The sequence below is a fragment of the Dreissena polymorpha genome, chromosome 3 (genome assembly GCF_020536995.1).
Source record: "Dreissena polymorpha isolate Duluth1 chromosome 3, UMN_Dpol_1.0, whole genome shotgun sequence".
In the NCBI taxonomy this organism is placed as follows: Eukaryota; Metazoa; Mollusca; class Bivalvia; order Myida; family Dreissenidae; genus Dreissena; species Dreissena polymorpha.
Window position 1 is genome coordinate 31,287,557 of NC_068357.1, and position 13,142 is coordinate 31,300,698.

Sequence of the window (13,142 nt, forward strand, 5' to 3'; positions counted from 1 at the left end):
TTTGCAGTATCCGACAATAGGCATTTAAATGATACCTTTATGCATGTTATATACCATATGAGTTTATTTATTGAGTTTCAGCTGACTATTTTTTGTCATGTTTATTTTGAATAATGTACACACAAAAACTTTGGCACGAACATATTAATAAAATAAGTTTTCTTTTATGAAAGCCTTCATAAAGTTATTACAATTAATACTTATATATGTAAGGTGATTTTTGTAGACATCGACGAGTGTGAAAATGGTAAGGAAACATGTGACCAAAATTGTAAAAATACCGAAGGTGGATTCAATTGCGAGTGTCAAGTTGGATATTTCCTGGAAAACGATTATGCCACGTGCACAGGTAACTATTAATCAGTGTTAAAAGGCGTCTCGTATAATGGCTATAAAGAATCTATAAGACATAAGTATTAACTATGAAGTTGTGTAAATACGTACATGAAATTTATATATTGTATTTATTTGATAAACGATACTAGTTATATTAAAAACGTCCATATTTTCAAAAGCAAGAATACTGAATTAATTTGTTCATTATAAGCTCATATATATTGTCGAATAGAATGTCGTTTTTTCAACCGTTAGATCACAATATTGCATTACATTGCACACGATATTCAAAATTAAAGAATATTTCTTTTTCAGAGTGCATGAACTGGACATACGGTGAGATGTGTTCCAGAGAATGTAAATGCAATTTGACCAATACTGAGACTTGCAATCCAACAAACGGAAATTGTACGTGTTTGAAAGGTTGGCATGGTGGACTGTGCAACGATGACGTCAACGAATGTACGTCCCTTTCAAACGAGTGTCCCACCAATTCCCAATGTATAAACTTATCAGGCAGTTTTACATGCGAATGTGACGCTGGATATCTCAAGAACAGCTCTGGTCTGTGTCAAGGTAGGTAAAATGACGTTTTATTTACGGCGTAGTTTAAAGCGAGGATATATTTTTAATAGTTAAAACCAAATAATGAAGTCAAAACTTTTGCCGATTTTTGTTAAAAAGAAGTTTGTCAGCGAAAAGATTATTAAATGTCTTGAAGACAAAAATCAATAACGTTTACATACTCATCAAAAACCTCCAGAGCCCGTATTCATCATCTCATACCTAGCAACACTTTCTTAGCCGGTAGAGATTATACTTTAAATGAAGAAAACAACGTTCATAGTTTTATATACCAGTCAAACATAAATTGCTTCAAATAAAAAAAATGTTTAGTTAAAGGGAGTTGTTAAAGATGTGTTCTACTTAAATAACAGTACAGTTTTAAAAATTATGTTGTACTTTTAGACTTTAGTCTTATAATTAGTTAGTGCATATGGGCCCTGGTCTAGCAGTCGACCATGACGTATTAAACAGAATGGGCGTTTCGCGTACTTCATTTGCGTCGTAGACCATTTAATTGTGTGTTTTAACAAATAACCAAATTTCTTTTACATATCCGTTTTAAAAATGTTCTCGTATAATTATTTTAATTATATGTTTTTTATTTACATTTTTAAGAAAGTGTGTGTGATAAATGATATTTCTTTTCAAGCGTGTCCTCAAGGTCGTTTTGGCAAAGGCTGTACAAGCACCTGTTTGTGTGATATGGCACATACATCCGTGTGCAATCCAGTAAACGGGAGCTGTACGTGTGACGCAGGATGGACTGGCCCCGAATGTAAAACAGATGTCGACGAGTGTGTGTCAGCTAATGGCTTCAAATGTCCTGCAAACTCGACATGCGTCGATGCTATTGGTAGTTACAAGTGTGATTGTGACCCGGGTTTCAAAATGAGCAGCAAAGGCAATAGCTGTACAGGTAACGATTGTGGTTAAATGTATGTATCAATTTTGCTTTTTCATATTGTGTTTGCTTTTGTGAATAATCCAATCCAGAAATTTCAGAAACGCGCCCAACACTTTAACGGACGATTATAATTTATCTGTTCAAAACGATCTTTTTAAACCCGCATTATTTTGCATCGACTGTTCTAAGACGGTGACCCAACTTTACACGGGACAGATTAAAAGACGTATAAATTTGAAATTATTATTTTCAGCCAATACAAAACATGAACGTTCAAAAATAGTTTCCTAAGATCCCGTTTAGCAACTTTAAAAATCCAGGTTAACTTTTGTCGGCGGATGTCAACATCCATACATTTACCGACACGCGAATTAAAGGACAAACAAACAGATAATTTTCTTAACCCGTTTAATTACTGTCGAACGACAAACGAAAACACTAATAGTCTCCTGTTCAAAATATGTATGGTTAGTAAAAGTCTTGAATTATTCTTCACAAATACAGCTTTAACAATTAAAGGGCTACTTACTTTACAACTCCATTTCAACCTTAATAGTTTACTATTAACCAATAAGTCTCGGTATATCACTCTTTCTGTAAAGACCTCGATGAAGGCAAATAGGTTAGAGTCGTATGTTATAACATTTCATAGGCTTTTGATAGAGAATGGCACGCCGGACTAATTCGCAAGCTACAACTAAGTGGTATCTCGGGCAATGTTACATCTTTGTTACAAGATTATCTTGATGCATGAAGACGGTGTGTTGTAATTTCCGTTTGATAATCTGACTCATTGTCTATCAATGCTGGTGTCTCTCAAGGGTCCATATTAGGGCCTCGCCTTTTTCTTGTATACTCAAATTACATTGTGCGAGATATTCACTGCCCGGTGCGCCTGTTTGCAAACGATACTGCGCGTTATATAACCGTGGACAATCTGGTTGATGCAGCTACTCAACTATGATCTTGAAAAACTCCATTCCTTGGCCGAAATGGTGTTGGTTATTTTCAAACCATCTAAAAGCGAGTCCAAAGAAATCTCAAGAAAAATCGACCGCCCGATTCACCCTCTCTGTTCCTCAACGACTGCAAAATCAATGAGGTTTTGTCTAATAAGCATACAGGCCTAAACGTTTTTAACTCGTGCTCTTAGCATCAAGAGAATCAATCTAATGACAATTTTTTAATTCATCCTCGATACAAAGTCCCTACTTAACGTATATACGACATTTATTAGACCAATTCATGAATACGCTGATGTAGTTTGGGAAAATTTAACTAGACAGGATGGATAAGAACTTAAAAAGATTCAGCAGGAAGCAGCACGGATATTTAGGGTGGAACATGTCAAGCATCAGTGCAAAATTTATAAAGTGAAACGTGTTTTGAACCATAAAACATAGGAGAACTAAACATATACTAACTTTCTTCTCAAGATGTATAATTCCCGATTATCCTCGTATTTTTCTGCACTGATCCCCTCTTGCGTGGATGAATGAATAGCATATCCATTTCGTTATTCCGACAGTGTACGCAGCTTTCCATGTAAATCACAGCTTTGATCACGATCCTTCTTACCATCAACTATAAACCTATGGAACGCCCTACCGGACCCTGTTAGATCTGCACCTTCTAGCTGGACCTTCAAAGCAAACCGAAACAAAGCCAAAAAAAAATTCCCATGCACTACTACGATAGTGAGGGAACGCTTAATATTCATCACGCACGTTTGCGAATGTATTGTAGCAATTTAAATGATCATGAGTACGCAAAAACATATTGGATAGCCCATATTGCCAATGCGGGGCGATTAGAGAAACATATCACCTTTTCTAAATGTGTTCAATTTATAATGCAAACAAGAGCAATCCTGTTATACAATCTGTCCAGTTTCGAACCAATAACTGTGCAACTTCTTCTCTTTGGTGTCAGAGACGAATCATGCGAAGAAAATTATCTGGTATTCAAACATGTTAAGTCTTTCATCCGAGATGGTCATATACTTTAACACTACCTCATCTCATGAAAACACCTTATCCTGCTAACGATACCCCGCCTCGCAACTGTTGCTTTTCTTATCGCAACTTTCTAAAGTTGCGAAAACTCTGCCAATTTAATCTCTTTCTTATTAGATAGAGCATATAACACATTAATATTGCTGATGTATATAAACGTAGTATCTATAATTTTTAATATGCTATATAATTCCTTCATTCTTTTACTGTATATTTATATATACTTATATGCTTCACTATTTTTTGTTTTGACACTGTGTACATCGCAGTAACATGCTTTTTTGTTAACACCTTATCAGCAGCAGTTCCAAATGACAGAAGAGAGAAGCTTTGAGCTTTTTTCTCAACAATTTCAATGCAGTCCTAATGTTAAGCATATTTTGTCCAAAGTAGCATGCATGTTTGTTTTGCATTATATTGCTAACATGTATTCTACAAAATGCTTAATACATATTTATTAAACCAAACTATCTGAAATTGATATGTTTTCAGAGTGTTCAAACAACACTTACGGAATGAAATGTTTCAATACGTGCGCATGCGTTAAGGAGCACACACTTTCCCACACCCAGTCATGTGACACTATCAATGGAACATGCAAGTGCACTGGGAACTGGACGGGGAATACTTGCCAAATCGATGTAGACGAGTGCCAAGAAGATGTGTGTAAGGATCAAAACGCCGTATGTGTCAACACTGATGGTTCTTATGCTTGCTACTGCAAGAAAGGCTTTGTAAAAGACGATGTTACCAAAACGTGTTCGAATGTTGCGACTGGTATAACACTTATGTATTATTATTAAGTTTTAATGTGTATTATTAGAACATTAACAAGGACTTTGCAATTGGTACAAACGCGTATGTACAAGACAGTGTGCAAAAGCCGATATCAGTTTGTTGATCTTAACAACAATGCTATGGTTTGTGAAGGGTCCGTTAAAATGATTACGCGTTTCACAATTTGGTAGTTCCAGGAAAGAAAATAGACCTGCAGGTCACACTGAAAATTGAAGATCGGAGTGTAAATCTTACATCAGACAGGGATTTTGCAGTGGTTGCTCAAAAAGTTACATTATCGGTATGTACTGACGGCATGTGCTTTATATTTAGTTAATTACGATTCCATATCATGGAAAACGCAATAAATTAAAAACGACCTTCGTTTAAATTTCATTAAATGGTGCATAATGGTCTGATAACAAGGTAATTATAGAAGTTCAAGTACGTGTTTTCTAAAAAAAGGGATGACGACTTGTGACTGTGTTTTTTACGAGCGTATATAAAAAAAGCTTGTTATTTAGCCATACAATTTAAACATCTAGGTTCGATATTTTCTATCTTAACGTCAAAGCCTTTAAGGACAACTATATCCGGAATTTAACATCATGCGATGTGTCTGTCAAAGAATATAAGGCTATGAACATGTTCAGTATTTGATCATCAAACGTTAAGGTTAACATTAATTTTTGTTTTGTATTTTGAGACGATATTATAAAGTATCAAAATTCTGGTTCCATAGATTATTTATTTTTAATAATTGTGTAAACGTTTTAACAAACACGATGTTTTTTTACTGATTAAACATGAAATGTTGGTTTATTTTGTACTACACTCGTTTCATTGCAGCTAAGAATCTACCTGATGCGGTTTATTACTAATTTCAAAATTGTCATAAACGATCTACGGTATGTTGCTTAATATGCGATTGTTTCATGTTTGTACGTTTTTTATACTGGAATGCAATCATTGAAGTCATGGATATCAAATCATACTTTGAATATTGTTTTAAATATTATATTCTTATGCTGCTCTTTGTTATCGATTTTACAGGAACGGAAGCATAGTTGTAGATTTCACGCTTGTCTACGACACTGCTGATGGGGTTACAAAAGTACTTGTCGATCTTGCAAATGGAACAAACTTCACGTATGACAGAATGCCTGTTAAAGTCATTTCAGGTGGGTGAATATTTGTGCTCAACAAAATCAGCCACTGCAAACTGAATCAGTCAATATGCTAAATATAATGTTGTTTAGTTCATTTTAAGCAATCCAGCTAAATGCCGCAGTATATAACCGAATGAGGTTCACGCGTGTGAAACTTTTTATGTTAGAACTTAGAACACGAAGTAGTCTATTAAACACTCGACATTATCTTAAATTCAAAAACTGGTTTCGACTACTTATCACTATTATTTTAATTTTCATGAGCAGAACAACTTTCTAACGCGACCGTGCTTTGTGGATTGTACGAGAAGATTAGAGGTCCCTGTGAATACGGGACGGCGTGTAACGTCACAGGCGGTGTGCCTTCGTGCGTAGCGAACATTGTGCCAACGGGTACGTATAACTTTTATTTTTACTCCAACCTTTTGTATCATCCAATATTTTGAAATAAATGATAAAAATAAATTTGAACAATGACAGCAGGTATAACACTTGCATTAGTAAAAAACATTTCAAAACAATACATTGTCGTTGTTACGTTACACACTTATTGTTTGATATTACTTTTTTTTAATAATGACTGATAACATTAAACCTTCGTTATTAAATATCGATTGATTGATTGTTATGTTAAAGCTTGGAATAATTATAATATGTTCTATTATTTAACCAAATAATTTCATGTTAAGTTTTAGATATGTATAGAATTGTTTTCATTGTAACACTGTCTCAGAACATAATTATAGTGAGCGTATTAACATTGATGTCAGCACATGTGTACCTAATTGCATAGGTGAAGTCATTCAGTTTTTAGAAGATAGTATGTATAACACAAAGTTTATAACTAGCAATTGAATATGGTTGTCAATAAATTCGTTCTCAAAAATTGTGATACCAAATAAATGTTTTGGTTTAACGTGGAATTTAAATATTTTTAATTAGGAAACATCAAGAGCATAATAATAATGTAACCGTTATTGCCTTGTAATCAATGAAGTTGAACGTTGGTGTTTCTTTATAGTATATCATCCCATAAAATTCTTGTTTTCTGTCTGTAATTAAGTGCCACGCTGATTGTTGTTTCTGTTATAAGCAGTATTACATACTTTAACTATGTCGTCCTTTATCTTTCAGACAAAATTTATATTATAATTGCTGCTTCTCTGACAAACAATAAATCAAACTTTAGATTATTGTTTTCTGTCTGTCAGGCAATTAACATCTTTTCGTTAGTGCTTGTCTGAAGAACAATTTATCATATACAAAATATATTACTGATTATATTTCAGACAACCTTAAGCTGATCGTTGGTGTTTCTCTGACAAACCATACTTGTTGTAAAGTGACTGCAAGACAATGCCAAGATTTTCGATTGTGTTTCTATGACGAGCAATTTATCATATTAAAACTATGTTACCTATTATATTTCAGACAATGTCAAGCTGATCATAGGTGTTTCTGTGGCGGGAGGTCTGATTCTGGGTATAGGAATTTGTACATCGATATGTATTGTGATCAAAAGGAAAGCGAGGAACGCCGAAAAGCATAGCCAAAGGCGGGATAACCTCAATCGGTACAATAAGTAAAAGAACCTATTTATTGTTCAGTGTCTTTACATTATAAGGTATTAGAACTGCAATGAACCGTAATGAAAAATCGACTTGTTTCGTATATGACCGTCACTCCGCACATTATACAAGTGGGTGGGAAAAACTTGACAAGTTCAGTCAAAACTACTTTGCATAGATATTGAAGGCAGGCATACGCATGCTTTGATTTGTCTTTAAACTTACTTGTTCGAACATGATTTAAGATATGCGCTGAAAAGCACGTTTAATGAAAATCATCGCATTGTGTTTTTGTATGGGTTAATAATTGGGTTTAGTAAGTATCCTGTCAAAACAATAATAGTGTGATTGTATAGTCCGAGATTGACAAAACTTTTTGTGTACTTGATATCCACACGCAGCACGAAGTGTCGGTTATTAGACACGAAAATAGACATGTTGCGTTCTTAATACACTGATATTAAAATATAAAATAAAAAATGCATTCGTTCGGCAAAAATTAATCGAATTATTTTTATTATTGCAATATCCCTACCTCAAAACGATCTGTGATTTTGTTACAGTGTGCAAAGCTTTAAATAATGTGAACGTCTGAAAACACAACCAATTGATTATTGTTATTTATGCTGCTGTCAATAACTTGTTAAAAATGAAATCGTCAAATATCACGTTTTGTAGAAAACACTTATCAACTGCTAGATACTGCTGTGGGAATTATGCAAAATGCTTCAACACTATTTGCTCTACATTTAGATTCGATGGACAAGGTGGCCAGGTATTTTCGAGATCGCCATTCAAAGAAGTTCACCAAGGAAGTAAGTGTGTTTGTTTATAATGGTATGTGGTGGTTCACGTATATACCACAGGTTGTTAGTCTGTGGCTATGATATTTATTAGTGCAAACATCATTTTAAATGATAAAAAAATCATATTATAACGAAAAATCAACTTTTCTGGAAAAAAAATCACTATCAAATATATATATAACAAGGTATTCAACTCTAAATCACCCGAAAACAAGGTGCATCGCTTTTAACAGCCATTACTTCAGCAATTTTGCACGATCTCGGTCTTATTCGTCTGCGATGCATCCTGTTTTCGGGTGATTTCGAGTTGAATAACTAGATAGTGGAACAAATTTTTCTGTGGTATTTACCTACACTCTGGAACAGTGTAAAATAAAATAATACATTGTGTTATGGATATCGTACAAAAACGTCAAGTAATTTCAAATTAATTATAATTGTGTACTTTATTGGTTATTGTGAGATATTGAACTGACAATCTTGTTTTTTTATTGCGATAAAATAATTTAAAAATATAAGTATGATTTAACAAGATAGTACTTATATAATATATATATATATATATATATATATATATATATATATATATATATATATATATATATATATATATATATATATATATATATATATATATATATATATATACAAACAACTTTGCGCGTAAAACATGTACAGATGTCCACAAAAACATATGACGTAATTTCGCAATTTTATTGATGACGTTGTAAATGTCATTAAGTCAGGTTTTCACATATATATATACGTTGAGAATATATAATTCGACTCATTTTAAATTTTCAGATGAACCAAAGGCCCCAAAGTATAGAACATGGCGATCCATGGCGCTGTCTTTCAGGCAGGATGCCGTTAAGGTATAAATAGGAAAAACATGTACTACACGATTCTAGTCTTGAGTTATTATACTCTATATTTAATTATTTTTATTTAATTTATTCATTTTTATTCTGTGAACGTTTTTTAAAAAGATACTAGATTATGTCGAATACCTTAAGTTGAAGGTTGTTTCAGATTCCGAGAATAGTCCCGGAAGAGAACCCAGGTACTACTGGGTGATGATATACAGAACAAAGGAAATAAATGCCAAGAAATTAAAAACTATTGAACAAGTTTTTCTAGATTTGCTGTGAATTTCGACTCAACCAAATCAGGTTCAAAGTGTATATATACATAATTTTCATTTTGTTTTATTATATTTGAACTCTGAATCTGAAACCATTATTGTATATTGATTTTAATACTTGTCTAAGGACTATTATGAAATGTCACATGAAATTTTCATCGTTTGAAAAATATGCTTTGTATAGTTTAGTGTTAATATTTATTTGCTTTGTTAGCTGTTGTTGTTTTTTCAATTTATGGTTTGAATAATGTAACATGACGACTACTGTAGAACTACCAATAATATTTGTAAAACATTTAATAAAGATGGATATTATTAAAATACAAAAACTCATTTCACACGTTTGCTATTATTGATTGCCGTCACAGGGATTCTATTATTTTATAATTGAAAAAAGAGATTATAACTTACTTATTCATTACATTGATTAACGAAGTGACCAGTACTTTATAATTTACAAAAATAAACAAAAATGCCATTTATATATACGCTATAAATTAAAATGGTCACTTCGTATTTGTATAGGATGTGGTTATCTTTTGTGAGAATGTTTTCTTCGATACGATGATGTATGAACTTTATTTGTTGTTGGGCGTCGTTTACTTTGTTTAATAAATAATACTAATAATAACGTGTTTCATATACAGGCGTAACTCATATTTCATGTAAATACACTGCAATATTAAATCTATATTTTTATTTAATAATAAACAAGATCATTTTTATAAATTACTGTTTTTATTGTTTGGATCTGGTTGTATATTTCTTTTTTTAATAAATCATATAATATTGTGTGTGTTGATTATTACATCCCACTACTACATCCAACGTATCGGTTGGAATGCAATCACTTCCCATTAATAAACAAGAGCTGCCTCCATCGGAAGACATATGCCCCCGAAAAACGCTTTTTCGAAACCTAAACCCAGATTTCAAACCTAAACGCGGACTCTAAGTTCAAGGTCAAGTGGTCAAAATTTGTTTGCATATGGAAAGTCCTTGTCCATATACACATGTATACCAAATATGAAGGTTACATCTGAAGCGACATAGAAGTTATGAGCATTTTTCGAAACCTAAACGCAAAAATGTGACGGATGGACGGACAGTGCGATCACTATACGCCCACCTTCGGGGCATAAATCCCTGAAGCTGCTTATACTAGTACTGATGTCGCTGCCATATTTGACCGAATTAAGATTCACATGACAACCAGTAAAACAGCAATGGTCAAATAATCGGCTGAAATAGACTTATCACCGCGTTAAGATCCTAGATAGCAACCGATGTATCGAGAAAAATGTATGTGTTATGTAGCTATTATCTGTATATATTCATACAATGCAATGTACTTAAAGCCGCTTAATTCAGCGGAGTTGTTTCATTGAATACTGAAGATGTGTGTCCCAACATAACGTGGTTAAATGGTAAATTACGGTTTTATGTTCTCCAATGTTAGTCAAACACAATGAAATATATATTTATTTCCAGTTTACAATCAAAAAGTTTAATCTGCAAAAGCTGTTATCATAAATTATCGTAACTTAATACCAGTTATGCCTTTACTTTGGAGGGTATTTTCAATAAGTACGAAATATATAAAGTAACAAGTACATATAACTGAGGACCTTATATTGACATTATAGTGTCAAACAAGTCAACCGTAAATGGACGTAACACGTTGCGTTGACATCCGTCCAACTTTTGCGGCCCGACTGGTAGGTCACTGTTATGCAAGGTTCGAAGTAATCTGTGCACTTTCTAACATTATACCGGGTATTTTATGTGTATGTGATAGCAAACTTACAAACATAAACATAATTCATTAACGTGCGTATTAAAGATGTATTTTATATGTTGTTTAAATAGTTTTTTCACCCATTTCTATAAGTTGTTTATTTTGAACAGCGCGCGACAATTGACATGACACCTGGACGATGATCGCGTCGCCTACTTAATCACGTGGCTCAGCGGGTAGCAAACCTACACAAGCTAACACCAAAATGGCTTCTTTGCCTTTAGACTGCATATACATTTACTCGATATTCCTGATGATTTTTATGGACTTTTGGACACCATATAACACTTGTAAAAGTGGTTTGTGTCATGTAGTTTTTCTGCAAATGCAAAAATATACGTTTATAGAGAACATCAGCTATTTATAACGGGTTTTTCGGTACATGAAACACGCTCTCATACGCTTGCGCGCTTACCGAAATCGAACCTGATACTCTACCTGTAAAGGTGGTATTAGCAATATATTAACACTTCTTCACCGGTATTTACCCATGTTATTTACAAAAATATTAACGAAACACCACCCCCCCCCCGTGTATTTGACACGAAATAGCGCTTTAAAACTGGGATTTCTGTGAAGTTAAACGTTCTTTCTGACACCGATTGGGTACCAAAATCCCACATGTTATTACGTATAAAAGTGATATTAATAATATTAAACATTTTATGGGATATTTATCAATCACTATAATTGAAATTGCAAGACAACACAATCAGTTTGGTCATAGTCTGATATAAAGTAGCGTTGTATAAAGTAGCGTTGTATGAAGGGGAATTCGGTAAAGCTACCAGTATCAGACGCTCGCGCAGGTACCGACTTCCCACAAGTTAACGCATTTATTGGTTATATCCGTAATTATAATTCTTATACAATGGCATTTATCGATACGTTTTTATTTAAATAGAAACATAAAATCGTTTGCACATGTTTCTGACACACAAAAAACTCGATTTATAACGGGAATTTCGTTAAGTTACGCAAAGTGGGTATCAATATTCTCTATTATTCTACATGGACACGTGATATAATTCATTCTTAATAATGCGTAGTTATTGCTTAGATGACATGTCCAGTTTTTGAAACAAATTAGTGTTCTATAAGAGTGTTCTCGGTAATTCTTCACGTTGAAGCTTCCACTCGCTCTTGTCAAGACCGCATTTCCGCGTTGGAGATGGTATATATTTAATTAATGTAACTTATCTTTCTGGAGTTACATTAACCCTATTTACACCGTTTTTGTCATACTTCAATCCCGTTTTTTTTCAAACAAAATAAACGAAACTCGTTGAAAAAAAGAGAATTACCGGTAGGCATTCGATCTCCAAGTGTGGATTAAAAGCGTTCATTGGTGACACCACATGTGTAGATACCGTTATTAAGATAAGATATCACGTGTAACCTCTTAATAACATGTATAATGGCAATAAAGTGCATTACTATCAGAGAAATAAAACACGGCATGAATTAGGCTTCATGCTGTTTTATTTCTCTTAAAGTAATGCAGATGAACATTGCTTCTATTAATCACCTAGTAACTGATAAAACTATTAAAAAACAAGAACTTTTATGTGATGATGAGATCGATAATATAAACTATTTAAATCTGCTAGTTTAGTCGATAAAAAGATATTGTTATTGTCTTTGACAGTGTTGGCGTTCAGTTGTTCGTGGGGGCGACCGCATGCATTTATACATCTCTATACTTCTCAAGATCTCTTTTCGGCTTTGGAAACGATATATATTCAATGCCACCAACTAATCTTTCATTATATCGATTGTCCGAGTTACATAATCCCCATTGAAACCGTTTAAACATTTTTAATCTACGTTTTTAAAGAGGAAAACAAAAGAAACTCGTTGAAATAAAAGTGAACCTAGACATAGCTTGTCTAAGAAAATGGCGAACAGTTCGTTGTTAACTAACGCGCCCGATTAATCGATCGCTGATTTGTAGATCAATTCTTAGATAAGGATTTGATTTACAGGCGGCGACATGTCAATTATGTCATATGAACATGTGATTTTACGAAGTGTCATATTTACCCTTCATTTAAGGAA

General features: G+C 33.4%; 1 protein-coding gene across 1 annotated transcript in view; it reads left to right on the forward strand.

Moving 5' to 3' along the window:
* LOC127873609 (fibrillin-1-like) overlaps nt 1-9,955 on the forward strand; it is a 17,827-nt gene extending 7,872 nt beyond the window's left edge. Inside the window, exons 16-27 of the mRNA XM_052417484.1 lie at nt 227-349; nt 652-912; nt 1,553-1,819; nt 4,315-4,599; nt 4,791-4,900; nt 5,449-5,507; nt 5,653-5,780; nt 6,036-6,161; nt 7,200-7,341; nt 8,090-8,151; nt 8,947-9,017; nt 9,175-9,955. Coding sequence (XP_052273444.1) covers nt 227-349; nt 652-912; nt 1,553-1,819; nt 4,315-4,599; nt 4,791-4,900; nt 5,449-5,507; nt 5,653-5,780; nt 6,036-6,161; nt 7,200-7,341; nt 8,090-8,151; nt 8,947-9,017; nt 9,175-9,219 — 1,679 coding nt within the window. The 3' untranslated portion in view covers nt 9,220-9,955. The remainder of the gene's footprint in view (nt 1-226; nt 350-651; nt 913-1,552; nt 1,820-4,314; nt 4,600-4,790; nt 4,901-5,448; nt 5,508-5,652; nt 5,781-6,035; nt 6,162-7,199; nt 7,342-8,089; nt 8,152-8,946; nt 9,018-9,174) is intronic.
* The last annotated feature ends 3,187 nt before the right edge of the window (nt 9,956-13,142 follow it).